The 27,507-nt window shown below is 50.9% G+C and overlaps 2 protein-coding genes and 2 long non-coding RNA genes across 7 annotated transcripts in view; 2 read left to right on the forward strand and 2 right to left on the reverse strand.

Annotated features, from left to right (window-relative positions):
* CUEDC1 (CUE domain containing 1) overlaps positions 1–7,360 on the forward strand; it is an 84,163-nt gene extending 76,803 nt beyond the window's left edge. For 2 of the 3 annotated variants that reach the window (XM_045488266.1, XM_045488267.1), the window contains exons 7-11: positions 839–910; positions 1,728–1,821; positions 2,529–2,587; positions 3,401–3,471; positions 5,598–7,360. In XM_045488266.1, the coding sequence (XP_045344222.1) occupies positions 839–910; positions 1,728–1,821; positions 2,529–2,587; positions 3,401–3,468 (293 nt within the window). In that variant the 3' untranslated portion in view covers positions 3,469–3,471; positions 5,598–7,360. The remainder of the gene's footprint in view (positions 1–838; positions 911–1,727; positions 1,822–2,528; positions 2,588–3,400; positions 3,472–5,597) is intronic. The other variant, XM_045488269.1, reaches the window with a different exon arrangement.
* LOC123603405 lies at positions 3,090–14,589 on the reverse strand. Its single transcript, XR_006714864.1, has 2 exons — positions 13,998–14,589; positions 3,090–3,714 (listed from the first exon to the last, which is right to left on the reverse strand). It is a non-coding gene; the product is annotated as an uncharacterized LOC123603405 (long non-coding RNA).
* Positions 14,590–16,739: 2,150 nt separating this feature from the next.
* Positions 16,740–26,244, forward strand: MRPS23 (mitochondrial ribosomal protein S23). 2 transcript variants are annotated; one of them, XM_045488271.1, is made up of 6 exons: positions 16,740–16,872; positions 17,431–17,601; positions 19,882–19,959; positions 20,182–20,308; positions 20,734–20,869; positions 25,980–26,244. In XM_045488271.1, exons 1-6 carry the CDS (start codon positions 16,829–16,831, stop codon positions 25,988–25,990), a joined length of 567 nt encoding a protein of 188 aa, XP_045344227.1. In that variant the 5' UTR covers positions 16,740–16,828; the 3' UTR covers positions 25,991–26,244. The 2 variants fall into 2 exon arrangements, with proteins under 2 accessions (XP_045344227.1, XP_045344226.1); XM_045488270.1 differs by lacking the exon at positions 25,980–26,244 and having other exon boundaries at positions 20,734–21,097.
* Positions 19,054–19,508, reverse strand: LOC123603407. The gene is made up of 2 exons (XR_006714865.1): positions 19,332–19,508; positions 19,054–19,085 (listed from the first exon to the last, which is right to left on the reverse strand). It is a non-coding gene; the product is annotated as an uncharacterized LOC123603407 (long non-coding RNA).
* Positions 26,245–27,507: the final 1,263 nt, after the last annotated feature.

A 27,507-nucleotide genomic window follows, 5' to 3' on the forward strand; every position in this document is an offset into this window, starting at 1 on the left:
GTTTCAAGCTACCAGCACGGCTTTGCGGAACACGGAGTTGGTCAGAGCAGTGGACGGTTGGAAGAGTGTGTGAGCCACGCACACAGGACATACCACTGTCTTGCCTTTTACACAAAAAAGCAAAGCAGGGCTTGGCAGAGAAAGAAGTCCTCCTCAAACCCCTAGTGTCCTTCTTTCTTTCTTTTTTTTTATTTTATTAAAAAAATTTTTTTTTAATGTTTATTTATTTTTGAAGGAGAGAGAGAGAAAGTGCAAGCAGGGTGGGGGGCACAGAGAGGGAGACACAGAATCGAAAGCAGGCTCCAGGCTCTGAGCTGTCAGCACAGAGCCCGACGTGGGGCTCGAACTCACGAACCGCGAGATCATGACCTGAGCCGAAGTCGGTTGTTTAACTGACTGAGCCATCCAGGCACCCCTCCTTTCTTTTTCTTTTTTTTTTTCTTATGTTTATTTTTGAGAAAGAGAGACAGAACATGAGCGGGAGAGGGGCAGAGAGAAAGGGAGACACAGAATCTGAAGCAGCCTCCAGGCTCTGAGCTGTCAGCACAGACCTGACACGGGGCTCGAACTTAGGAACTGTGAAATCATAATCTGAATCAAAGTTGGAGGCTGAACCTACCGAGACACCCAGGTGCCCGTAGTGTCCTCCTTTCTTAAAGCTCCCTCTTGGTTAGGGAAGAAGCCTGATTTTTGCCTCTCTCCTCAAATGGAAGGGTTGGGGCCGTCCCCTGTCCTATGGGGACAGCCCTGACCTGCTTCCCCTGGGGCCCCAGCCCCGGGGCCTTGGGCAGCTACTCTCCCTCTGCAGCCGGACCTCAGAGGTGTCTTCCCCTTCCAGGAACCGGTGACGCCAATCCTGCTGTGTCTGAAGATGCCTTATTCAGGGACAAGTTAAAACACATGGGAAAATGTGAGTCCTGCCTAGTCCCCCTCCCCATCTCTTCCAAGACAGGCCCTGTGGCCTCGTAGGAGGCAAGGAGCCATGGGTGTTTTTAAGGTAGCTGACTCTGGGTGAACCAAAGTGACATTTTAATCGCAGGCTGGCTCCCTCAGCCTTCCTGCCTCGCTTCCCTCTCTGCGGCTGAGTGTGGATACAAATTAAGTTTTAAATCCTCTTGAGCCAGCTGTCTGCAGAAAAATAATGTGCTGCACCCACCCCACCCCGTCCCTGTTTCAGAGTTCATGTTCTTTGTGGCTTGAGGGGACTTGGCCTGATGAGTGGGGAGGCCCGTGTTAAGCCCACTGTCTGCAGGCAGGAGGCCAGAGGGGTCGGTGACCTCTCCCCGCAGAGTCCTGCCGGCCAGGACGCACCTACCCCCCTCCTTCCCTCCCCACCACCCAACCACGTGTGAGTGAGGCTGCCATCCTTCCAGGCTCCATTTCAGGGAAAATCTCGGATTAGTCATGGAAATCCCAGAACCGACTCTGGAGGTGGTGAAGGGGGCGGGAGAGGCGGCGGGAAAGACAGCCAAGACGCATCGGTGTCTGTCACAGCTGGGGAAGGAATACCCGGATCTCGGGCTGCCTGCCCGGGCCTGGTCCTGCTCTCGGTGGCCTTTGCTGCCCCTGCAGGCCGGGCTGGGAGGGCAGCCTCCCTGCTTGGGGATGCCCGGCCACCCGCCGCTGCAGCCACCGCCGCCGCATTCCTGTCGCCCTCCCACCCAGGGGAGGGAAGGCGGGATGGCCCTGTGGCTGCGGCTCTCCGCTCACGGGTCTCTCTGCCCCAGCCACCCGGAGGAAGCTGTTTGAGCTGGCCAAGGCCTTCTCCGAGAAGACCAGGATGAGGAAGTCAAAGAGGAAACACTTGTCCAAGCACCAGTCGTATCCTTTCCGGCCTGGCACTGGGGGGCTGCGGGCGCCGACCCCCTGGCCAGACTGCCGGGGCTGCACTCTCTCTGGGGCTGGGACCGGCTCTGCGGCCACCCCTCTCCTCCGCGTGCCCGAGGCCAGCCCACCACCCTGCCTGGACCACCTTGACCGGCCCTGGGGCAGGCCAGCGTCTCCTGCTGCCTTCTGTGGGCTCCCAAGGAGAGAGCTCCACTTTCTGGCCGGGCTAATCTGCTCTTGGGAGAAAACTTGGTTCTTCCACTGAAACCAGTGAACCTCTCCCTGATTTCCTGAGTTGAATTGATCTGTAGATCTTGCTACCTCCCCACTTTCCTCTTTGTCCCCCGCCTCCTCGCTTTCAGTGGTTCCTTGAGGAAAAATAGGGTTTTCCACATTTTAACCTAGACTCCCACCCATGCTTGTCACATGGGACCCAGGCTATTAGAAGCTGAAACGGCCAGTGGGGAACAGGGAGGAAGCCCCTTCTCCACCCCCGGAGATGGGAGCTGGGTGAGGAAGTCTCCCCCCGCCCCCACCCCAAGGAAAGGAGGCTTTGGGGAGCCCTGGGGGAGAAGGCTGGAAGGGGAGGAGTCTCCTGGGCTTGCAGTGAGTGGTAGCCAGCCAGGGGCAGGGGGCGGTACGACTGGAGGACGATGGCAGTGCCCCCCACCCCTGAGACGTTTTCCTGAATGGCCTGGCAGGCTGGGAGCTGCGGTGTCAACGGCTAATCTGCTGGACGACGTGGAGGGTCACACTTGTGGTGAGGCGAGGAGGGCAGGGAAGCCGGAGCTCTAAGTTGCTTGTGATGAGTGATCCTCCAAGAGGAGGGCCCGGGTATTTCATGGGTGGGCCCAACCTGGGGGGGATACATCATGGATAGGTGGGCAGGTGACCAAGGAAATGGGTCCTCCTGCTTGGTTCGTGTCGCCTCTCCCTTCCACTCCCCGAAGGGGGCCCCGGCCGCACCTCCACCTAGATCTCTCCCTGGAGCACAAAGTGTCAGGTGCTGTTTCTGGGGAGTCTTCCCTGGGGTGGGAGGGGGCAGGCAGGCCTACTCACGTGGAAGGGCCTCACCTTGAGAACCAAGCGCTGTGCAGTTTTAGTCTCTGGGCCCAGACACCTTTCAGCGTGCATGCAGTCCCTCCCAAAAGACACTGCCTTAGATGCTAGCAGGCCCATAGCTGAACCTGATCCTTAGGCCTCAGAGCAGAGGGGCCCTTTGGTCAGGAGATACCCAGAAGCAAGGGCCAGGGGGGTCTTAGAGGCCATATGGAGGGTGCAACTTCCGCACCCATTTTACAGATGAGGAAGCTGAGGGAAGAACTTGTCCAGGGTCTCAGAGCTCAGTGATGCAGCCAGGCCAGCAGCTAGGTATTCTAACTCCACACTGTGCCCTGGTGTCCTCACCAGACCCACATATCCCCCCACCCCCACCCCACCCCAGAGTCAGCTTGTGTCCCAGCAAACAAGGGGGATGGAGAGAGTTGGGTCAGTTCCCTTGCCCAGCCTGGAGGATGTGCCTGCGCGACACCCTGCACGGTGGAGGATGAGACAACTTCCCTCTGCTTTTCAGATGAAGACTTCCGGGGAAGGCGTCAGGAGGCACCCAAGATGGAGGAAGCCCTACGGGAAGGACAGTAAGAGGTAAGGCCTGGAGTCACAGCTGCCCAGAGACCGGCCTGCCATGCCCTCCTCGAGGCGTCTTCCCAGGGCTCCGGAGGCATTGGGCTCAGGCAACTGGATGGCACAGGTCCTGGTTTTCTTCCCTTGTTGTGAGAGGGGACATGGTCTTCTGCATGGAACTCATCTTTGGCCTGCCTTCCTTCCTTCCTTCCTTCCTTCCTTCCTTCCTTCCACCAGAGTAATCACACCTGCCTGTGCCAGATCCTGGGAAGAAGGGGGGGAAAGTCAGCTTTGACCTTGAGAGTTTACAGCCAAATTGAGAAGACAGTCCAGGATACACACTGCACAGTGGGAGGGCCACTTAAGAAAAAGTGACATGGCCTCACCACAGCCGAGCACACGGAACCCTCCCACTGCCTGCTTGGGTTGGGTGGTGTAGGATCGGCCAAAACCAGATGAAGAAACAGCCTCTCTGGAGGCAGCTCTGTTTCTGGCTGCAGCCCTGGGCCCTCAGGCTGCTTTTCCTCCTCTTAACCTGTGCATGCCCGGGGTTGGCAGGGGGCGGGGGGTGGGGGTGTGGATCAGGGAATGTCAACACCTCCTCCAGGGCTCAGCGGAACCTGTCCCTGTTCCTACTCCCTCTCTGCCCATGCTTCCTTCCCCTAGCTGCTGTCCTACAAGGCTCCTTGAGCTGACGGTGTGGCAGGTATGACCCCGTTTGACTGAAGAGATACTTGCCTCCCTCAGGATAGTTGTAGTGGAGGGAGATTGGCCAGCTGGCCTTCACATCACTTCAAGGTGACTGCCTGTCACACCCCCCCTTGATGTGGACACACTCAGTCTTTCGTCATGCACGGAGCTGCTGCACCCACGATTTCCACTGGTCCAGAATGCTCAAATACAGCCAGCCGGGGAAGGGCGCCCACAGCCCCACCGCTGCTGCCATTCGGTCTCCTTTCCACTGCTCCCTGGGAAACCGTGTCTGGTCCAGAGCCACCCCCCACATCAGGACCTTGCCATCATTTATTTCTCTCCCCAAGTCTTCGAGCTTTTCCTTTTCCAGCTTCTTCCTCAAGTCTATACCCTGTTCCTCCTCATCTTAAAAGCCAAGAGATTTCATCGTTTCCCTTCCTTGCCCGACTTGTGAAAAAGTGGCCTCCTCTCCACCATCCCAAGGTTGATTCAGGAAGGTCACCGGCAGGACCAGGTCCTTCTCCGGTTCTGTATCTTTGTGCCATGCCCTGCCCCCCTACCCTGCTTCTGTGGCCCAGGGCTCCTGGGCCGCCTTCCTCTCTTCCTCTCTGCTGTGTGCTTCCTGCTCCTGATGCCCCTCCGGGTCCCTCCACCCCAGCTCTCCCCCGAGGTCCACCTTTGACTCTCTTCCAAGTCTTCTCACTCCTCTCTGGCAGTCCACCACGCTCGTTTACAGCAACAGCAATACTTCTGTGCAGTGGGCTCCAGAATCTGAATCTCCCTCTCAGTCAGTCCGCCACATCCACCCTGCATCGCCACCGTGCCCAGGATTGTCTTTCCAGCCCTGGGTATGAACTCACTGGCAGCCAAACAACACCTTCCCCCCGACTTCCCCATTTCATTTCCCCTACCCCTTTCAGCCCCGCGCTGGCAAACTCTCACGGCCTGGTTAACGCTTGCTGGTCTCTTCCCTGCCCCTGCTCTGCTTACCCCATCTCCGGGACACCACTCTTCTGCTATTTCCCTCTTGCTGTTTGAGCGAGTACAGGCTTCCGAACTCCCAGCCTGGTGTGTGTGGCCCACTGAATTCTGACCCCAGTTTAGTTTTCTGCCCCTCCAGGTCCCCTGGGTCCAGCTTATCTGAGCTACAGCTGCGACCCGGAATGGGCTGGCCCCTTCCCCATCTCTCGGCCTTTCCTATCCAGCCGCTTCCCCAGCCCCCTACTCTATCTCTAGCTGCCAGAGGCTCTGCTCTCGCTGTTGTAGGAGCTTGGGTTTGGGGGGGCAGGGTATGACCCGAGGCAGAGTTCCAAGGCTGGCATAGAGTCCCCGGAGGAAGGACAGGGCACCTGTCTTTGGTATCATCTGCCCCAAACTGTCTCTCCAGGAACCACTGACAAGGAAAGACCCCTGGGCTCCACTGAAACACTTCATCCATCTCTCTTCCCCACCAGATGCCAGCAGTTCCTCCTCACCGGACAAGATCTGACCTGGCAGAGGCGGCTGGAGAGCAAAACCGGCCCCCAGCTGAAGGGCCCAGCTGCAGCCGGACAGATGGTGCTTGAGTACTGAGGCCTCGTGATTCTCCGGCCCCAGTCCAGCCCAGCCACTGCCACTGCCACTGCCACTTTCACGGGACTTAGAACTTTGGAGTTTTGTGCTGTGATTGGAGGAAGGACCTGGGCCCCTAAGGGCAGCAGCCAATCATGGCCCCTTTTGTAGCCAGGCTGTTCTACGGGCAATGAGCAGAAATGCAGGAACCACCATCAACTTGACCCCCCCCCCTTGTTTAAAAAAATCCCGAAAAATAGGCAATGGTTGGGGTGCCCAAGAGGGCAGGATGGTGAAGCCCCGAAGGCAGAGCCCCTGCCTCTCTCCTTTCCCCATCTCTCCTTCTGGGCAGCAGATACTGCCCGACAACCACCCCCCCCCCCCCATCCCCATCATCAGCTCCCTCCTGGGCACCTTGGGCCCTTGATTCCCATGATTTCCTGCATCCCAGCCGTTTCCCCAGGGTTGCTGACACTTGGTACCATCCCTGCACAGAGTGGTGGGTAGGAGAGCCCTGGGCAGTCACTCAGGCTCCCTCTGAGTAGTTACTGGCCACTGTAGAGAGGTATCTACTGACCGCCCCTCCGGCTGCCTCTGGGGTTTGCATGGGCCCCCAGCAGGGACGGGGAGGGTGGCCCCCAGGGAGCTGGAGGACTCTGGCCAGGCAGGAGGATTCTTTACTGTGGCAGGAGACAAAAACCAATTCTGGATGGGAACTGGGGAGGCGGGGGAGGGGGGGGGCGCGGTTCACGGGTGGGGTAGGGGCCCTGAGCAGAAGTCCTGCTGTCACTAAGGGTGAGCAGCAGCAGGTTCTGAAGTGATCCTTGAGAAAGTGCAGGACTGAGGAGCGTGGGGGATGAGGCTGCCAGCCTGGGTGGGGGCGGGGCGCCTGGGGCAGAAGGGCTTGCTGGGCGTCTCTTGCCTAGAACAAGAAGGTGAATGATCCGAGGAGGCACACTCCGGTTCTACGAGCCTTACCGGGCACCGACCACTGCCAGTGGGAGGGTGGCTGGCCCGGTCTCTCCGGCCAGACTTCGAGACGGGAACGCGCTGACCTCTCCGGAGAACCCGGGAGCCTGGGCAGGCACGAGGCGTCGCGGCCCCCGCAGTGGAGAACCAGCCCAGCCCAACCGCGCGGGGTGGGGAGGTTGGAAGTGGGAGCCAAGCCTCGGCGGGGCCCTGGTGGCCGCAAGTCGCCCCTAGATAGTGAGGACTTGGCGGGCGCGATCGCACCTCCTTCCGCCGAGGCCGGGCGCACTCGGTGGCCCAGCTTTCCCGGCGCGCTCCGAAGAGGCAGCCCCCGGAGGACGTGGGGGTGGGGATCGGGACGCGCAGCGCCGCCGCGGAGCCCGACCAAGTTTGGCACCCGCGCGGGGCCTAGGGCGCTGGCGCGGGGCCGCCCGCCCTCTGCTGCTCCCTGCGACCCGCCTGTGGCCCCCGAGGAGCCCCTGGGCCGCCAGCCCGAGCTCCGAACAGCCTGGGCCCGGGGGGGCGCAGAGGAGGGGCCTCTGGGCTGTGGCCGTGACCCTCCCGGCGCATGGCGGGGAAGCCCCAGCCCCACGTCTGTGTGTGTTGCTTTGTTAGTTGTTTTTTCTCCTATGTGTGGGTTTTTTCTTGGAGCTGTTTCATAGGAATTCCTGTAATAAAGACTTGGTGTTCTCTTGGTGCTCTGATGTGGCCGGCAGTGTGGGCTGGACCCTTCCTCCTCTCTTCTTGTCCTGGGCAGGGTTTGGCCCCTGGAGCCCCACCCTCGCCCCCGAGGGTCACCTGCCTCAGTTACCCGCAGCGTCTGTTAAGGCCCCGAGGGCTCAGCTTTCTCTGCAGCGCACTCCCGAGAAGAGACCTGCCGCCCGCAGGGCAACCTCGCCCACCTGCTTTGCCCTGCGCAGTCGCCTTCCTGTTTGCCCTGGGGAAAATCCCTAGCTCCTCGGCAAAGGAAAACTCCAAGGCAAAAGCCAGTGTGTGGCGAAAGCTTACCCAGATATCCAGAAAGCTTCAGGAGTGACGCTGACGGGAGGCTGCAGGGAGGTGCAAAGGCCCGTAAAGATCTTCCCATTCAAGGACCTCTAGCTTTCTTTCCCTTACTCCCCAGCAGTGTAGGACTACTGCCCCTGCCAGGGAACTCCCAGCCCAAAGAGGAAGCTGGTGCCCTTTGCAGACAGGGCAGTTCTGAAGGTTAAAAGGTTCTTTGTTGTGTTGGAGCCCATAGGCCTCCTTGTGGCTTTCACTCACATTTTATTCTGGGCTCTCAGTCACCCAGGCCAAGGCCACCGCTCTAACCCTTGCTGCCACATTTGAGCTCAGTCTGGAGGAACAATGCAGGTTCTCCCTGCCCTCCTATAAACAGGTTCTCCTTCACCCCCAGTTAGACCAAGGTAAGACAGCGGGTGATGCTCTCCATACATACTGTTTGGATGTGGGCAAACCAAGCTGATCCTCTAACCCTGGCTCTGTGCATTAAAAAAAACAAAAACAAAACATATATATATATATATATATATATATATATATATACTGTATATTATAATATATATGTAATATAATATATATTATATATATTTAATGTTTATTTTTGAGAGAGAGAGAGTGCGAGCAGGGGAGGGGCAGAGAGAGAGGGAGACACAGAATCTGAAGCAGGCTCCAGGCTCCGAGCTGTCAGTGCAGAGCCCAATGTGGGGCTCAAACCCACGAACAGCGAGATCATGACCTGAGCCACCCAGGCACCCCTAAAAAAATATTTTTATGTAATCTCTACACCCAGCATGGGGCTTGAACTTACAACCCCAAGATCGGGAGCATGCTCTACTGACCGAGCCGGCCGGGTGCCCCAGTGTTGTGCATTTTTTACTGATAGGTGTGTAACCCTCAGGTGTGTAACCTGGGACCTTGTTAGAAATGCCAATTCTCAGCCCTACCCTAGACATACTGAATCAGAGACTCAGGGAGTGCAGCCCAGCAATCTGAGTCTTGTGTTTGGGAACCACAGTGCCAGGCCCCTACCTACTACTGGCTGCACAGAATTACCTGAGTAGCTTAAAAAAAAAAAAAAATCCTGATGCTCAGTACCCCAGATCAATTAAATCAACAGCCATGGGGTGATTTATTTTACAGCTCCTCATGTAATTCAAATTTGCAATCAAGTTTGAGGACCAGCACACTGGGCAGTCTGGTAGTGTTTCATATTAGCTCAATTAATCTGACCCAATGGCCACTAATGGTAACTTTGCAAGGTTGCAGAGGTAGCAAGGTGTGAAGCCAGAAACACGGTCCAGGGGTGCCTGACTCCAAATGCTGTTCAAGGTGTTCTGTGTGGACCCGCAGCATCAGCATCACAGAGCACATTAGAAATGCATGTTATGGGGCCCTCCTCCAGATCTACTGAATCTCAAACTGGGAGTATTTTAACAAGCCCTCCAGATGATTCTGATACATGCCAAGTTTGAGAAGCACAGTTCCACAACTTGCTACTCAAAATTTGGTCTATGGACCGGCACCATCTGTATCACCTGGAGCTTGATAGAAACACACAATTTCAGGGTCTACCCTAGACCTACTGGACTAGAATGTCCACTTTAATATATATATATATGTAATTTTTTTTTTTTTTTTTTTTTTTTGAGAAAGAGAGCAGGGGAGAGAGGGAGAGGGAGAGAGAATCTGAAGTAGGCTCCATGCTGAGCATGGGCACTGATGTGGGGCTCGATCCCACAATCCTGGGATTATGAGCTGAGCTGAAATCAAGAGTTGGATGCTTCACCGACTGAGCCACCCAGGTGCCCCTAGAATGTCCATTTTAATAAACTCTTCAGGTGACTTGAATGCACATTGAAGCTGGACAAACACTACTCTAGAACACCGGTTCTCAAACTTGCTATATACATTGGAATTCTTTTTTTTTTTTTTTCAAGTTTTTAAATTTTTTTTAGTAATCCCTACACCCAATGTGGGGCTCAAACCCATGACCCTGAGGTCAAGAGTTGCACATTTCTCCATTGCTCTTCCCAGCCAGGCACCATATACTGGAATTATTGCTGAAACTTGGGTCCCATTCCCAAAGATTCTGATTTCATTGGTTTGGGATTTAGCCTGGGAATCAGAGTGTAAAAGTGCCTCAGGTGATTCTAATATGCAGTAAAGTTTGGGAACCATCCACTCTTTTGCCTTTTAGTTAACTGACTGAAGGTAATTGTATCCAGAGAGGGGATGTGGGGAGAGAAGGCAAAGAAAGCGTTCCAGATACAACTGGAAAATGGAGATACACAGCAGATGAAGCCTCCGCTCCGTGACGAGTCCCTCTGGGCCAAACAGTGTTTATAGGACCTAGAAGGGAGTCAGGCTGGGCCAGGCAACCCCCTTATCCATCTGCCCTCACATGCCAGGCTCATCTACAAATGTTGGGCTCCTGGTATCCACAAAGTGATCCTTGGAGAGTGACCTGCTAAAGTGCTGAGCTGGGCTGTCTGGAGTCTGGTCCAGCTAGTGCCTCTCCTCCTTGCTTCAGGAGGAGCAAGGGCTCAGCCCCAACTTGAGAGATCATGGGTCTGAAGAATGCTGTGCCCAGAAGAACTGGCCTGCTTATTACCATCCTGGAGTCTCAACCCTTCCTCTGTTCACTTGAGGCACCTGGTAGGGGCCTGAGATTGGAAGAAAGACAGGAGGACAATTTGGTTTGAAGAAGGCAGAAGACAGGCAAGATATAGGATGATGAAGATGATGGCTGCTTATTGAGTGCTTACTGTATGCAACTTTTCTGGGGAGCTTTACGTACATTATTTTACATGATCCCCACAACTATTATATGAAATCAGTATTATTATTTGTATTTCACAGATCAGGAAACTGAGGCACACATGCCCCTCAGTAAGTGGTAGTACCTACTACCCCGGCAGCCAAACTCCAAAGTTGTTACCTAAACACTAAGCTATACACTGGGGCGGGGGAAGAGGTGGTAAGAACTAGAACCTCGCCATAGACAGGATCTGCCGAACACAGAAAGTTCTACCTGCTTAAAAACATCTCCATAGTGTGATGTGTGATCCAACAGTGTGCTCGGACGTCACCTATTAGCATTCTTTATTTGGTTTTAAAAATGATCTTAGCATTCCCATTAAATGGAAAATATGCTATTTAGAGAGAAGCACATGAACTCCTTTGCCCATTATCAGAGCATAGATTAATTTGTTGGATTAGCTGGCTAGGCCAGCTGGAGGAAGATTTAGAAATTTCTGGAGATGGGGGGAGCGGGTAGGGAGCAGGGCGGGTGGTTGAAACGGGGCTGTGTAAATCTACTGCCACCTGGTGGTCATCTCACAGAACCGGCCATTGAGAGGCCAACACCATTTTCCCAGAAGGAAGTGAGCACCTGTTTGGCCAGAGGCCAAAGAGACAGAAGGGACTTTACTCTATTTGCATGGTTATATGTTTTGCAAATTTTAGAAAACAAAGATATTTTTGTACTTTGTTTCTTAAAAGAGCCACTAAGATTATATAAGCCTTAGGCCCTACAGAGCCAGCATCTACCCTGTCATTTCTAGAGATTAAAGAGTCACAATTCTTTATCGGGTCAAGAGGATTATTCAGGGGACTCTGAAGTGAAGGGCTGTAAAGCTCAGTACAAACTCAGCTGGCTATGTCCTTGCTACTCGAAGTGTGGTTCTGTGGATCCAGTGACCAACTGTCCTGGTTTTCCAGGTCTGCGTGTTCCTCGGATGCGGAAATCTCAGTGCTAAAACTGGGAAAGTTCTGGGCAAACTTAGGCCAGTTGTCTACCCTACCTGCAGGTTAGCAGCGCTGGCATCGGCTTGGAAGAAGACTGTTAGAAATTCAGAGTTTCAGTCCTCACCCCAGACCGCTCGAGTCAGAATCTGAATTTCCCAAGATCCGGGAGGTTCCAGAGCATATTAAAGATAGATTTGCTCTGCCTTCCACAAGAAGAGGGGGGCCCACACCAGCCTGCAACATCTGCCTGCAAGGGGCTCATCCTCTGCTGGGAAAGCTCCAGAGTGATTCCAATTGGCCTTTAATTCTAATAATAAAAGGCCAGATTGTTGCTTCAGGCCCAGCTGGCTCCTGTTTCCTTGGCTACAAAAGGAGCCACAGTGATACAGGGCTGGTAGTGGCATAAAGTGCTTTTCTTTCCTCTGCTTGAACTAGATTCTTGTTGGGGGTAAGACTGCTGAAGAAATGAACAGGCAGCTGTGTGAACATGCCTTGCAAATTGTTAGGTGTGATTTAATTGTAGGTGTGATTTAATAAATTGTGATTTGTTGCTCTTAAACGTGCAGTGGTCAGAAAACGTTATCATCACTCTTATTTATTGAGCCTGTACACTAGGCACTGTTTTAAGCACTCGGCAGATATTAACCCACTGACTCCTCGTAAGAAGGCTATAGGGTGGGTGATCCGATTATGCCCATATCACAGGTAACGGAGCTGAGGCCCCGAGGTTTGTAAACTGGATCTACCTGTCAGTGGGCCACAGAGGATAGCCAGGACTAGAAATGACCAGGTTCTTGGAGGAGTGGAGGGTTATCCCCATTCAGCCACAGCTTTTGCCCACATACCCATAGCGTGTCTGAGGAAGGCCTCCAGAAAGGAGGGCCGGGGTGGCTCCGTCATTTGTCCTAACTTGGCCTGATTCAGCCATGCTGTTGATGACAAAACTTTCTGAGAGCCACCTCCGAGCCAAGCAGCAGCCTGGGCGTGGGGAGGCAGAGATAAGACAGCCAGTTCCTGCCCTCAGAGAGGCCCAGTTAGACAGACTCAGACCAGTGAACACAGTTACAACACCACATTCCGAGAGGGAAAAGCTTAGGGAGCGAGGGAGCAGAGTCTGGCAGAGTGTGTGCTGCGGGCCGAGGTGCCCTCCTGGCTGACCCTCGAAAGGAAGCGGAGGCGTGGGCCTCCGAGGAGGTGTGGGCCTCCAACCCACACGTGCCAGGAGAGACAGGACACAACAGCCTGGAGGTGGGAGACGACGCTCCGGCCTCCTCTTCGCGCATCTCCCCCGCTGCTGCTCCTCCCCCTGGTCCCTGTACTGTGCATTGAATGTATACTATTGTTTTCCTCCTCTTCTGAGGCGAGCAGCTAATTTCTCCCTGATCCTGGCTCTCTGCCAAAGATGGGTAACGGTATTCATGATTTCATCAATACGCTGGGATTTTTACTCACCAAGGCCCTTCTGCCATCGGGGATGCTTCTCCACTTTTTGTCTGACAAATTCCCAGGCACTACTTAAATAAGGGTGCTATTTATAAAGACGTGGGCAGAGTGTAGGGAAGCCACAAAGGACGGCCTAGAACCTATGGCTAGTAACAGAGGGGCACAGTTTGCTGAGTCTCGGCCTTCAGGGGCAAGGGAGGGAACAGTGACTGGAACCCGGTGAGAGCTCTGTGTGAACAGGTCGCCCTGTAGAGCTGTAACTTTATGTTCCTGGACTGTACGTGGAGGGAGCCAGGGGAATAGAGACTACCTTCACTCTCCTCGTCCCTTCCATTCCCCTGCCAATGCCTCCCACTGGTGGTACCTCCTGGAACCCAACTGGAAGGAGAGGGCCGTGGTGGCCGTTCCTAGAAGTCAGCCTCCCAGGGAACGGAGCAGGGTGAAGGAGAGCACAGAGTGCGTGTGCATCTGGCAGGGCACATGGATGCTGTTCAGCCAAGTACTTATCAGTCAGTGTCATGGGGCTGAACAGTGTCCCTTCAAAATTCGTATGTTGAAGTCCTAACCCCCAGTAGCTTGGGATGTGACTGTGTTTAGAGATAGTCTTCAAAGAAGTATTGAAGTTAAAATGCAGCCATTAGGTTGGGCTCAGGTCCAATATGACTGGTGTCATAAGAGCACACAGGCACATACAAAGGGAACACCATGCGAAGACACAGGGAGAAGGCGGCCGTCTGCAAACCAAGGAGAGAGGCCTCAGGAGAAACCCACCCTGGCAAGTTGATTTCGGGCTTCTAGCATCCAGAATAGTGCGAAAGTCTCTTTCTGTGGCCTAAGCCACCCAGCCTGTGGTACTTTGTTGTGGCTGCCCTAGCAAACTGATACAATCCACATGCTATTCGACACAGAAGTTCTCAGTTACGAATTTGCCAGTCTCCCCCCACTGGATAGTCAGCTTGTCCAGGACTCGGCACAGGGCCAGGCAGGTGCTTAAGCGCTTGTGAGCTGAACGGGATCATTTACCAAGAAAATGAAACAATAAGGCAATTTATGAAATATCATCAAAATGCTGCAGTCCCAGGTGGCAATCAGGACACAAGAGCGACAGTGATGCTGTAACTGCCATCAGACTTGTTACTTACCAGCTCTCATTTGGTCTTTGCAGAATGGTGGCTTCTACTCTTGCAGCAAGCTACGCAGGTAGTTGATACTATTTAGTGGGCACATCTACCGGGGTCGAGCAGGGTAGCGGAAGGAATACGGCCTTTTGGAGAGTTGACGAGTTCTATTTGCTTCTGTGTGAGATTCGTCAGGACGTTACCTATGGCATCAGGTAGCTGAACAATTGAATAGGACAAATCCAGATTGCTGCTGCAGTGCAAGGCATGAGTGCATCAGCCCCTTGCAGCCTTGAGAGGTCCTGGTGAGAAGACAGAGGCCTCTAATGTCCAGTTTCCCTGCCCCCAGCTGCCCCACAGCTTCCTCCTTTTCATGAATGAGTACTCCCTTGGGCACACACTTCCTGTTGCAGGGTCAGAGGGTTCCCAATTCATCCTGCTGTCACATCCCCAAGGTCTTCCTATCTACCCACCAACATTCCACTCTCTCAGTCACAGAGGCATTAAATAGGATGCCGAAGGGGAAACTGCAAAGTTTATTAATTTATGTTGAGAGAGAGTGTGTGCGTGTGCGCAAGTGGGAGGAACAGAGAGACAGAGAGAGAGAGGGAGAGATTTCCAAGCAGGTTCAGAGCTGTCAGCGCAGAGCCTGACGGACTCAGGGCTTGATCCCAGGAACCATGAGATCATCACCTGAGCCAAAATCAAGCCCAACCCACTGCGCCACCCAGATGCCTCAAGGAGGGGAAACCTGAAGGGCTCAGAAGAGGAAGTAACTTCCCTAAGAAGATCTAGAGGAGAAATTCCAACCTTGCAATTCCTCCCCCACTGAGGGTTTGGGTCCTTGGCTCTCCTCCCTGAATAAATTCTCCTAATTCTTTACCAGTGGTAACTGCAGTGGCCTAGGAGAGCAGGCCTGAGTGGGAGAAGGGAAGTGTGTCTGTGGTCTGGGCTGGCAGCTAGCTGGGACTTGGACAGAATTAGAAACTCGTTATGAGGCCTGGGAAGACTATATTTAGTTGGGAGTATGTTTGCTCGACCTAGAGCAAAGCCTTCCAGACCTTCCTAAGACTGGGAGACTGGAGTCTCTACACCTGGCCCAGCAGCCAGCACTGTGCTCTCTCTTCCCTGTGTCACAGGGCCCTGCAGCAGCCATGAAACCCACCTTTCAGGTTAGCCCTGGGCCTCAAATCCCTCCTCTCCTGCCCCTGGGGCCAGTTTTGGCTGACCTCATAGGTCTACCAATCTCCAGCTTGAGACATAGCTAAGGAGGGTTGTGCGTTTCTGGGAAAGGTCCAGGCTGTGTGGGAAGGCTGGCTCTGTTCGTTAGGTGTCTGACAGGTTACTTCACCTGCTATGGCCTCACTTTCTCATCTATAATAAGGCTAATAATAGCTACCTTCTGGTTAGGTGTGTGGATCCAAGACAATACAAACAAACAAACAGTAACTGCTCCTGAAACATTACTTTCCTCCTCCTCACCAGCCTCCCATAGAGTGGGAGTGCTCTGGAATGACCTGTTGCTCTTTCTGGCTGACAAAGATGATAATGGGCCCCGGGAGATATTTTGTGTGTATGCAATTCAAAACATTGCACTGGTTTAAAAAGTTCAAACACGAATAAAAACTCTACCGATCAAACTCTGAAGGGAATATAAAGAAAAAATGCTGTCTTCTCTGGCAGTCTCACTGGAGATAACCAAGGTTCACAGCCTTGGGGGCCTTCTACGTAGTGTCTATCTTCATAGAAACACAAACACATGTACAGGTGTTTTCGTTTTTCTTTTAACAGGTTAGGATCCCACTAAAAGATGTTTCTCTGCAACTTCCCTTTTCATTTAACTATAAGTCATGGGCATTCACAAGTGGATATAACTTGTTCATTGTTAACAGCTGCATAGGATTGCATGGGACACAAGAACCATAATTTTCCATTTGATTTTTTTCCTCCAGTGCAGTGACGATCCTTGCACAAACATCCTCATGAAAGAAATTGTGCTTTCATTTCTTTGGGGTACTTTACCCGAAGCACGATTATTGGACCAATAAGTAACCCCGAGAGGCTACTTTTCCCAGATTTTTGGGTCTCCGTCTGGGAATTTGTTTCGTTCACTTTCGCTTTGCCAGCCCCACGGAGGAGCAAGCCCGCGACGCCTCCCGCGGAGAAAACACTAGTTGCCGGGCGCATCCCGAAGGGAGCAGATGCAGTTGGCGCTCCAGGGCCTAAGGACTCACGGGGCGCGCTGCACAGCAGGGCACAGAGGACAGACGCTTGAGCTTTAGTGTGACCCCAGGCCAGTGCCTGCCTGTCCCAGTGTCACGCCAGGCCAGTGACTGCCCGTCCCGGCCTCGGTTTCCTTCTGCGGAGTCTGTGGCTCCAAGCAAGATAAGGCGCAGTTCGGGCCCAGCGCCAGCGTGACTTCTATCTGTGCCTTTACGTGTGTCCTGGCCGGGCTGGCTCCCCGGACGTAGGCTGCGCCTCCCTCCTTCCTCCCCCTCGTCTTCCCTCCGCGCCGCCCCACCTTCCAGACTGGGTGGCTCAGCAAGGCCAGAAAGGGTAAAGCAGTCACCAGCGTGAATCCCTCCTCGAGATCGGTCATTTATTGCTTCTGCCCGGCTCTGGCCGGCTTCCTTCCTTTCGTCTCGGCTATCGAGTGCTCCCGTCTGAATCTGGCCGGGAGCCGAGGGCCGCGCCAGTTCGGCCCATCCTTTGCTTCTGCCTGGCTCGGCTCTCTGGCTGGGGTTGCGGAGAGAGCGCCGCGATCCTCGGCTCGGCCAGCAGCCTACGCCCCCTTCGCCGCCGCGGGCACTTCCGGTTCCGGTAGCCGCTGGCCGTGTGTATCCGAGGCGCCTGCCATGGCTGGGAGCCGGTTGCAGACGGTGGGGAGCGTTTTCTCGCGGTGTGTGCTCGGAGGCGGGGTGGGCTGAGGGCGCCTCCCCCGGGATGGGGGCTCTCGACCGGTCGCGCTTTTTCTGGGTGGGTGTGAGTAGGGCGAGGCATTCTCCAGAGTGCGGAGTGGGAGCCGGGTGAGGCCCTCTCGTGCTGTCCGCCGTCTCTGAATAGGTGTACTTGACATCACTCCCCGAATGTACCTTTCTCGTTCAAGATTGCACCTCTCCCCCTGCCGGGGTGGAGGTCTCTGGGAAGAGGAGGGGAGGAAGATGCTGATGGGCCCAGCTGCAGCCTCTATTTTCCTTGACTGGACGGGGATGGGGGGAGGGGGCGTGGGACGCACCTGAGAAAATAGAAGGACTTAACCCCTGAGCGTTGTTAGGTTGGTTTTGGAATATGGAAGTATCTTACCTGTAGGTGGGGAACACCCGTGCTGCGGCCTCCTTCCGGTTCTGTGTTTCGGACTCCGCAATCCCACTGATGCCCCAGGCTGTGACTAGACTGATTCTTGGGCTTAGACGGGCTGTTGTAACTGGCTGACCTTCGTTATTTTTCCTTCCTTAAGGACTCGGGACCTGATTCGGGCTGGGGTGTTGAAGGAGAAGCCCCTCTGGTTTGACATATATAACGCTTTTCCTCCACTGAGAGAGCCGGTCTTCCGAAGGCCCCGCCTGAGATATGGCAAAGCCAAAGCTGCCATCCAGGACATCTTGTACCCCGAGGATCGGATTAGAGCGTGAGTGCAAAGCCCCCGTGGTGGACAGGAGGCAGCGCGATTTCAGAAGGAAAGGTTTGGCTAGCAGTCGGGTGACTTCCAGGAATTGAGTCCGGGCTTTCCCTGTGGAGAAGGTCTTGAATATCTAGCCTGGTGAGGGAACCAGTGCCCCTCCCACATGTGAGAGAAACAAGTTCTGGGAAGTAGAGTCTGGAGCTCAGCAACGGACTGATCATTGCAATTATAGCTGCCTGTTTCTGTGCATGGATTAACACTATGCTAAACCCTCAAAAACATTCTCTCGTTTAGGCCTTACTTTAACCCTACAGTATTTTGTCTCCATTTTATTCATAGGACTATGGGGTTCAAGGAAGTGAGCTTGCTGAGAATTCAGTGGAAGAACTTTTTCCCTCAAATGTGGATGCCAGTTTTTAGTACCTAGAATTTGTAGGATTCCGCTTCTCTTAAATATTAAGATCAGGGATTGTACTTTAGTCAATTTAATATATACACCTTATTCTTATCTCTATTTCTGGTTATAAGAAAACAAAACCTGTAAAGTCATTATATTCTCATTTGAGGTCCAGGCCCCTTTCTTTTGAGGAATCTCCTCTCTACTCCCCTCCCTGCCCCCGACACTCCTTGAGGTAGTAAACAAGTATGTTCTGCTCTACGTGGAAATTTTCAGAGTAGGACATGAGATCTTGGGGGGTATTAAATACTTTGACAGCACTTTTCTGCGCAGGCTCATTGCATACACTTGGAAGCATTTGGCAGTTTGCAAGGCCATATTGCAAATGCACATACCTTGAGCTAATAGTACTGTTATTATGAATCTATTCCAGACTTGCGTAGTGTACTAAGAAATATTGATAAAGGTAATCATTGCAGCACTCTCTAGAGTAGCAAAGGATTGGAAACAGAAAAGTTCAGTGATTTGAAATGATCTTTAAGAACTATTAAGGAGGGGCGCCTGGGTGGCTCAATCGGTTAAGCGTCTGACTTCGGCTCAGGTCATGATCTCGTGGTCTATGGGTTCGAGCCCTGTGTCGGGCTCTGGGCTGACAGCTCAGAGCCTGGAGCCTGTTTCAGATTCTGTGTCTCCCTCTTTCTCTGACCCTCCCCTGTTCATGCTCTCTCTCTATCTCTGTCTCAAAAAGAAATAAACGTTAAAAAAAAAAAAAAAAAAAGAACTATTAAGGAGAAGAGGCAAAGGCTTAATTAAAGTTATTTGCTCTTAGCTTAGAATATGAATTGCCCCTTCTCATTCTGAGGTGGAATCCACCACTGACAACAGGAGTTGAAATCTGGGGTTCTATCTTCCGTAGAATTTGTCCCTTTGTCCTCAAATGAATCACTTTAATTAAAATAACTTAGTGATCTTTGTCTTGCTCTCTCAGCTAGAAGAATTTTCTCCAAGACTCAGATTTGCCCTTGGATAGTTAAAAATATTGCATGGAGAAACTCCTTTTATTTCCTCTAGAAATACCTTTCCTTGTAAATACCTTTTTTTTTTTTTTTTTTTAATTTTTTTTTTTTCAACGTTTATTTATTTTTCAGACAGAGAGAGACAGAGCATGAATGGGGGAGGGGCAGAGAGAGAGGGACACACAGAATCGGAAACAGGCTCCAGGCTCTGAGCCATCAGCCCTGAGCCTGACTCGGGGCTTGAACTCACGGACCGTGAGATCGTGACCTGGCTGAAGTCGGACGCTTAACCGACTGCGCCACCCAGGCGCCCCCGTAAATACCTTTTTATTATGACTGGATATTTTAGTTGATGTCTTTGATAAAGATTATAACACGATAAACAAATTTAATATAGTTCAAGCCAGGGCAATAGAAATATTCTTCAATATTTGATTCTTTTTGGGCTGAACACAATGCCTAGTAAGACTCAAAATAAACTTGGTGAATGAAACAAAAACAAAAAAAAAAAAGGAGAAGATACAAGATGTACTAGAGTGTTTCCTGTCCTTTGGGTTAAATTACACAGCTTGGAACAGGGAAGGATAGATGTGTATATGCTTATATGTTAGGAGAATGTTCTTGGATGAATGCAGAAGAAACAGATTGGTATTGATTCCTGGGAGGGTACTGGGGGTGGGAGGAGGTGAGCAGGAATGTCACTTTCACTGGCTACCTTTTTGTAACATTTGTTATATTTACCATATGCATTACTTAAAAAAAAAAAAAAAAAAAAAAAAAAAAGCTTATGCTTAGCCTAGTAATTTTTCTTTACTTTGCTCTTGGCCGTGATCTGTAGTTGGAAATTTATATTGTGTTGTTTGTATTTTCTAGGAAATTTTATTCGGCCTATGGATCTGGTCAGAAAGCTTTTGATCTGTTCAATCCAAACTTCAAGTCTACCTGTCAACAGTAAGCCATTTTACAGGTCCTGTGTTGTTGTTTGTTTGTTTGTTTGTTTGTTTGTTTGTTTTGTAAGGAATTTAGTTCCCAGTGTGAGGAGTTTCATTGAATTCCACTTGAGGAAAAAGATGTTCCTGTAGGCGGACCTGTTGAGCCGCTTGATGTTGTGTCACAGCACATCTTGATGACTCTCCATGCACAGACCTAAGATGTGACTGCTTGGAATTCCAGGTTTGTGGAGAAGTACATTGAGCTACAGAAGCTTGGAGAAACAGACGAAGAGAAATTATTTGTGGAAACAGGAAAGGCTTTATTGGCAGAAGGTGTCATTTTAAGACGAGTAGGAGAAGCAAGGACTGTGAGTATTTTGTTATTAAAATTGTTGTTAGATTAACTGCCTGTTCATTAGAGGTTAAAGGAAGGCTTGGTTTTCCTTCCCCAACCTTGGTTTATGTCCCTGAACACCGGGTCAAATACTGGTAGATTAAATATACTGAAACTTGAAAAAATGTATACACATACACACACACGTATATACACTGAAATTTTGTGATAATGACTGCTGCTTGGAACAAGTGAGTTGTCGTTAGGACTTTTGAAATTATGGTTCTGTAGAGATTTTTATCATGTGTATTGCTTGTTATAATGGAATTTGACCTGGAATATAAATGTTCCGGTTTTGACTCCATGATAGAATGTGCTTAGTCATATAGCTTCAGCCAGTCAGTGGAGTGAAAATGACAGCATCACAGAAAGTGACATATTTCTGTCTGGTCTTTTAAGCAAAAGGCAGGTAGTCACGTTTCCTGGGAATCTGAACCTCCGGATGTGAAATCCCAAACAGTGTTGGAAAACAACAAGCCTCTGCCGGAAGCTCTACAGGGCCAGCATATGGAGCCGTCGCAGGAACAGTCGAAAGGTCTCTCACCTCCCTGACGAACGTGTATACTGACATCCAAACTGTATTCACTGGATGAATGTTGAACTGTTTTTAACAGTGGAACTGTGTAAATGTTTCTTGATCTCTAAGGCATTATGTTTGCCGCCTTTCAGTTCCTATTTGTACGTTGTCATAAAACTCAGTTTCATGGTTTGAATGAACTTTTATGTTAGGATGGTATTAAATAAAGAATTCCCTGTCTGCTTATAAAGTAAATTTACTTTAAAATTGTAAATAGCATAAGGAAACCTTTGTAAGTATTGTTTGAATGAGACTCGTTCTGAGTAGGTTTGCTTGGATTTCTGTGTTAACATGTGGGTTGGCTCTATTTGATCCTCTGGTGTCTTTTTTCCATCAGGCTTCTACTTGTGCATGTGGTATGTTCCCTGGGCCAACTGTTTCTGTCTGCAGATAATCTTTAGATTTTGCTCTGGAACTATCTTGATCTTCAACTTGAGAGGCTAAGCTGACTTGTGCTTTATAGTAAGAGTGAGAATCTATCACTGACGATGGACAAAGGTCAGAACCATAACTTTAATTTCATAGATTGAGTGTGCTGGAGACAGTTAGCATAGGCCTGAACATAGTAGTCTGCTCAGTAAGGATTTGAGTGAATAAGTGATTACATCCAGCTAAAGACTGAACTCAGAGGACCTCTCTGTAGATACCTGGATTGCCAAGAGGGGGCCAGCTAATTTAGATGCTGTTGTCCACCAGTGTTCACCTGCCTCCCTGGTGGTGTGATGTGCTTACACGACCTTATCAACTGTTCTGCTTTCTTCATTTTCATATCTTTTACTGAACATGTGAAATATTCCTTTCAGTTTGTAGCCCTTTTATTTGTGATCAGGCCAGTGGTTTTCAGCTACTAGTAATAAGCTGCTTCATAAGTTGTTTATTTTATGTTATTTTATTTATTTTTTAATGTTTATTTTAGAGAGCCACAGACAGCATGAGTGTGGGAGGAGCAGAGAGAGGGAGACACAGAATCCAAAGCAGGCTCCAGGGTCTGAGCTGTCAGCACAGAACCCGACACCGGGCTCGAACCCACTGACTGGGAGCAGTTTTCAGCCATGCTGCATCCTCCTGCCACCTTTATCACTGTTTGGCAATTCCTCTTGTTTGGGAATGCTTTACTTTTATTTACTTGTTTATTTTTTAAGTGTATTTATTTTGAGGGGTGGGAGGGGCAGAGAGAGGGGGAGAGAGAGAATCCCAAGCAGGTTTCACTTTGCCAGTGCAAAGCCTGACACGGGGCTTGATCCCACAAACCGGGAGATCTTGACCTGAGCTGAAATCCAGAGTCAGACGCCTGACTGACGGAGCCACCCAGGCGCCCTGGGGATGCTTTACTTTTAGATGGGAAAGTAAATCTCATCCATTCAACAACCGTAGACAACCAGTGAGTGCCAGGCCTTGGGAGGAGGGCTTAAGCAGGTGGAAAAGATGATCGTGCTCTCAGAGGAACAGTCGGAGAGTCACTCATTATTTTTCTAAACCTTAGGTTTCTGGGGTTTAAAAGGCAGTTTCTTTGCCATAACGATGAAAACATTTTTAGAAAGTTGTTGCATACTTTTTTTTTTTTTTTTTTCTATTTTAGAGAGAGAGTATGAGCCAAGGAGAGGGGGCAGGGAGTGGGGGAGAGAGAATCTTAAGCAGGCTTCACACCTAGGGTGGAGCCTGACATGGGGCTTGATCCCACACTCCCTGGGATCATGACAGGAGCTGAAACCAAGAGTTGGACACTCAACTGACTGAGCCACCCAGGAGCCCCTTCACATACTTTTTTAAAAAAACTATACATGCACATGGTTCAAGATTTAAAGGTAAAAAGCTGGCTCCTTTCCAAAACCTGTTCCTAGCCACCTATTTGCTCCCTTCAAGGCCACCATCATCACCATTCCCTGTTCAGAAATATTTTGGGCATATGCATGGGGACACTATGCTTGCCATCCTGCACCTCATTTTCTCCCATCCTCTGTATGGATGCACAGTGATTTAGTGAGTGCCAAGGTGACAAAGGTGGCTGTGTGTTTTCTTGTGCTGTAAACAGGCCAGTGTTGCTGTGGGTGCATTCTTAGCAGTGGTGCTGCTGGACTCGGGAATAGCTTGTCTTTACTTCTGATAATTGCCCTGCATGGAAACTGCTCAGTTCTACCCCTGCCAGCAATATAGGGGGATGCCTGTATCCCCACATCCTCACCAGTACATTCTAGTCTTGTTAAATCAGGCAAGGATTCTTCCGTGAGGACACCCTAAGCCTGATAGAAGGGAGAGAGACTAGCCCTTATGGCAAACTTCCTTTAGGTTGAATTTCCGTGGTCAACACGGTGAAAGTCGTGAAGTTTATCGGGGGTTTCAGAGCTCTTCCCCACAGTTGTGGGGGCAAAAGCCACCGTCGGGTCCCTATAGGGATGTTTGGAGAGAATGGAAGTGTGACCTCATTCTTGCCTTAAGGAGCTTAAAATCCAGCTGGGAGACCAGAGTGACTTTGGAAGCCATAAGATGAACAGGAATCCTTTTAAATGATGATAGAAAATTACAGTAGAGCTGGGGGGAGGAGCCAGGTCTGGACCAGTTCAGGAATACGCACAGAGGGCCTTGCGAGGTGGGAGCAATTGGAGAATGCATGCTGTCTCCTCTGCCAGGAGTGCCCTCCCTGCCACCACGGTCTTCAGAAACTGTACCTTCACTGCCATTTCCAAGTGATGTCTGCTCAGAAACGTTAGCTGATGTTCAAGTCAGATCTCAAGTCCCTTACGGAGTCCCTTCCAGGCCGCACTCATGCCCATCATTCAGTTGGCACACCTGGCCTGCTGTTTACAGTCCTTGCTTACCTGGTTGTCATTCCAGGGTTCCTCTTTCTTCCTTTCTCTAACCCTTCCTCTCCCCTCCCTTCCCCTCCCCTCCCCTCCCCTCCCATTCCCTTTGTTTTTCTGGCAGTTTTTTCTTTTAATGTATATTTATTTTTGAGAGAGAGAGCCCAAGCAGGTGCCATGCTGTCAGCAGAGCCCGATGCAGGGATAAACTCACAAACTGTGAGATCGTGACCTGAGTGGAAATCAAGAGTCAAATACTTGATCAACTGAGCCACCCAGGAGCCCCAGGGTCCCTCTTCCCATCCAGAGTGTAAACGAGTGTGGAAATTCTTACTTGTACCCACTAAAGCATTAAACAGAGCTTTTCTAGAGCAGGCCCTCCATGTGGGTTTGCTGAACTCAAGCCAAGAAGGGTCCACGTCCAGGTTACAGTGCAGTTTACGAAGACAAGTTTGAAGATCCGGGACTAGCTCTGGTTCCTCCAGTTTTTGCTGGTGTGACCTCGTGCCTATCGCAGTCTCAGATTACAAAATAGGGGTAATGTTTGCCTCTTTGGCTTCTAGATAGTGTTGCGGAAATTGAGACAGACTGTAAAGCTCACCTGTAATATTACAGATGCTTTCATTACTCTTGAGGAGTAGTGGGAAAAGGTTTGAACAGATCGGCTGGGATCAGACCACGTGGCCCCAATAACTACTCAGAGTTGTTCTGTTGGCTGTAAGAAAGTTTGAGCAGGAAGTAATGTAGTGAAAGCAGCGTCAGGTGGAAGGAAGATTTGCTCAGATGTGATCCAAAGAATGGGATTGGCGGAGTGCGCAGGGGAGGGAGAGGGAGGGAAGAGGAGGCCCGTCCGACTTGGTCTCTGCAGCCATCCCAGTTGGAGGCGGGTTCCAAGGTCACAAACCCGAGTGACCAGAGGAATATGTGCCTCACTAACAGGCAGCAAGGTTGGGAAGAGGGCGGTCCTCAACACACTGAGTTAGGGGGTGATGCTGCATCATCCAAGTGGCAGATAGAGATGAGTTAGATGTCTGGGAGATGGGGAGGAAGTCCCTAGCAAAGGGTAAAGGTTGGAGGTGGGAGAATGAATGAGCTCTCCAAGGGGAGGATAGAGAGGTATGGGATGCTGGGGGCTGAACCAGCTGAATCCTCTTAATTAAAGGACAGAAGGGACAAGAAAGCCAACAAAGGCAATAGGTCCCCCATCTTCCATCGTCTACATAGCAAGACTTTAAAGTGGTTTTGGATTCACAAGGTTTTATAGAGTTCTTCGTTTCCTTTTGTTCAGCAGGCCTGATCCTTGATCATGTGTCCTTAAAAGGCAAGCCCTAGTGTTTTTCTAATTTTGTGTAATATTTAGTGTCATGTTTTCTGATAATGAAAGTGGTTTTACAGAAAAATCAGTGCTCCCATAGGATTCCTGATTTTATTAAAATGATAGCCTTCCCTGTAAATAAATGGTGGCTTGCCACTTAAAACATCCTACAGCTTCCGTGGCTCAGTCAGTGAAACTTCTGACTTCGGCTCAGGTCATGATCTCACCGCTCGTGAGTTCGAGCCCCGCATCAGGCTCTGTGCTGATACCTCGGAGCCCGGAGCCTGCTTCAGGTTCTGTTTCCGTCTCTCTGCCCCTCCCCTGCTCGTGCTGTCTCTCTTTCTCTGTCTCAAGTGTAAAAAAATAAAAACATAAAATCATTCAAGTGGAAGGGTAAGATTTTCTCTGAGCCTAGCACTTCTGCCCTTGGGAATCCAGACAGGCACACAGCTATGACCAAGTCTAGCTCTGAACTGGGCTGTCAGTTTTCCTGACCGCCAGGGCACTAGGGCATATGGCATGATGTGGCTCTGACAGGTGCTGGTACTGCCTCAGAGGCATGCGGAGCTGGGAATGAGGAAAGGTGAGTGTATGTGTGTGTGCGTGGGCCGGGGCATGCGATTATGTCTTTGTTCTGGGTCTCCACGTTCCTGAGCTCTATTCCAGAACAGCCAAAAGGTAGAGGACTGACTGGCGGGGTTGGTCACGTGTTTTGAAGCTTTGCCGGTGCTCAGTGAGATGGATGCCTGAGCAAGTTCGGTGGGCCACTTGGGGTCACCTTGAACGGTGGAGGAAGGGCACCTGCCTTCCCGTGGGCAAGACGGGAAATGGCTTCCGTGTCACTCCTAGAGTAGTGCTCCGTGGGGCATCTGGGTCTGTGACTGGGTGGGTCTGGTGCTGGAGCGGTTTCTGGGGAGATGACGAACGCGACTGTTGTTTTTTGTTTTTGCTACAGCACTCAAATGAAAAGGTTGCTAGGGGAAGGCAAAGGAGGCGGCAAAGGTGAGTGCCACCTCTTCTCCAAGATGTCGCCGGCACTGACCTCTCCGGCCAGACGTATCACAGGAAGAGGACTTTTGCTGAATGGTAGCTGACAATGAAATTATGTTTTGGATATAGTTTTAGTCTCGATTGATGCTTTTCTTGGACTGGAAGTTAAATGTCAGTCACCTGACCTTCTAGTTGTTCCGTTCTTTTAATTAAAAGATGGTTCTAAGCAACATCCAGTAGTGGTCTATTTATTATTTATCAAGCATTTTCCTTCCAGCAGTTAGTAAAAGGTCAGTGGCTTCAACGGATGCTTTGTTTTTTGGTGAGTAGCTTAGATGAAAAAGATATACAATCAATCTCTGCTCCCTCCTGTTTGCCCACGGGCAGGACACTGTTTAATAGTCATTGTGGCATTTAGATCGCAGGCCTCTGAAACATGCAGAAAAGTGCATGTGTATCCCTTGCCGCTGAACATTTCTCCAAAAGTAAACATCAGGTTGTGATTATGGTTAATAATGAGATATTGATTGTTTGAAAATGTCACCGCCAGGGACCGTTGGCCCAAGAACCACTAGGTGGCGCTGCGCTCATGCTGCTCAGCCACAGTAATTTTATTACCTTGCCTCGGGGTACCTTGCCTTTCAAGGTTGGCGAGTGTCCTTGTAAAATACCGTTCTGGCTGAGATTTAGGAAGCCGAGGTCCTGGGGTGCCTGGGATAGGGTAGAGATGGGAGCAGAGAGGCCACAGGACAAATGACAAAAGCCTGCAGGGGGAAACCGACACTGTTTGCGCCATCATGGGAGCCGGAGAGGAGAGCGCTAACTGCGCGGAGCCCCTACAGACTGCTCAGATCAGTGTTTCCTAACCTTCCCCAGTCAATGACAGAATCTGCGAATTTGCTGCGGAGGTCGGCGGGAGAGCAATGCAGGCAGTGTGGGCCAGTGGAAAAAACCCAGGCCTTGTGGAGTCAGACCTGGGACGGAAGCCCTGATTGATTGCTTTGTCTTGTGCCATTAAGGGAGCTGGTGAATAACTTGACCCTCGGTTCCCTTGTCTGTAAAGCAGGGGTCCTAACATCTCCCTCATCAAGTTGCTATGCGGGTTAAATAAAAGCAGGAACAAAGTTCTTGGCACGGAGTCAGTCTTCCCTCTCAGTGCTTGGAAGGTTCTCAGCAACTGTTGCTTCCCACTGGGTGGAGGCGAATGTGCATTATATTAAAACAGAGAAGGAACAAAAAACTAGGATTGTGTACCTTTTCGCCAGCTACTTGTCTAACCACTTCTCTTTTCTGGGCCCCTCCCCACAGCAGTTGCTATCTCTTTTATCTCCTTCCAACCTTCTAGCGCCAAACCAATCAATCGGCCAATCAATCAAACAATTATAAAAAAAAAAAAAAAAAAAAAAAAGGAGGAAACTAAAGAACAACCTGGGAACTCGTCCACTATTGGAGCTTACCCAGTGCTGGTAGGTTTCACTGGAAAACTTGCCTTT

Source organism: Leopardus geoffroyi, chromosome E1, assembly GCF_018350155.1.
Source record: "Leopardus geoffroyi isolate Oge1 chromosome E1, O.geoffroyi_Oge1_pat1.0, whole genome shotgun sequence".
Lineage (NCBI taxonomy): Eukaryota > Metazoa > Chordata > Mammalia > Carnivora > Felidae > Leopardus > Leopardus geoffroyi.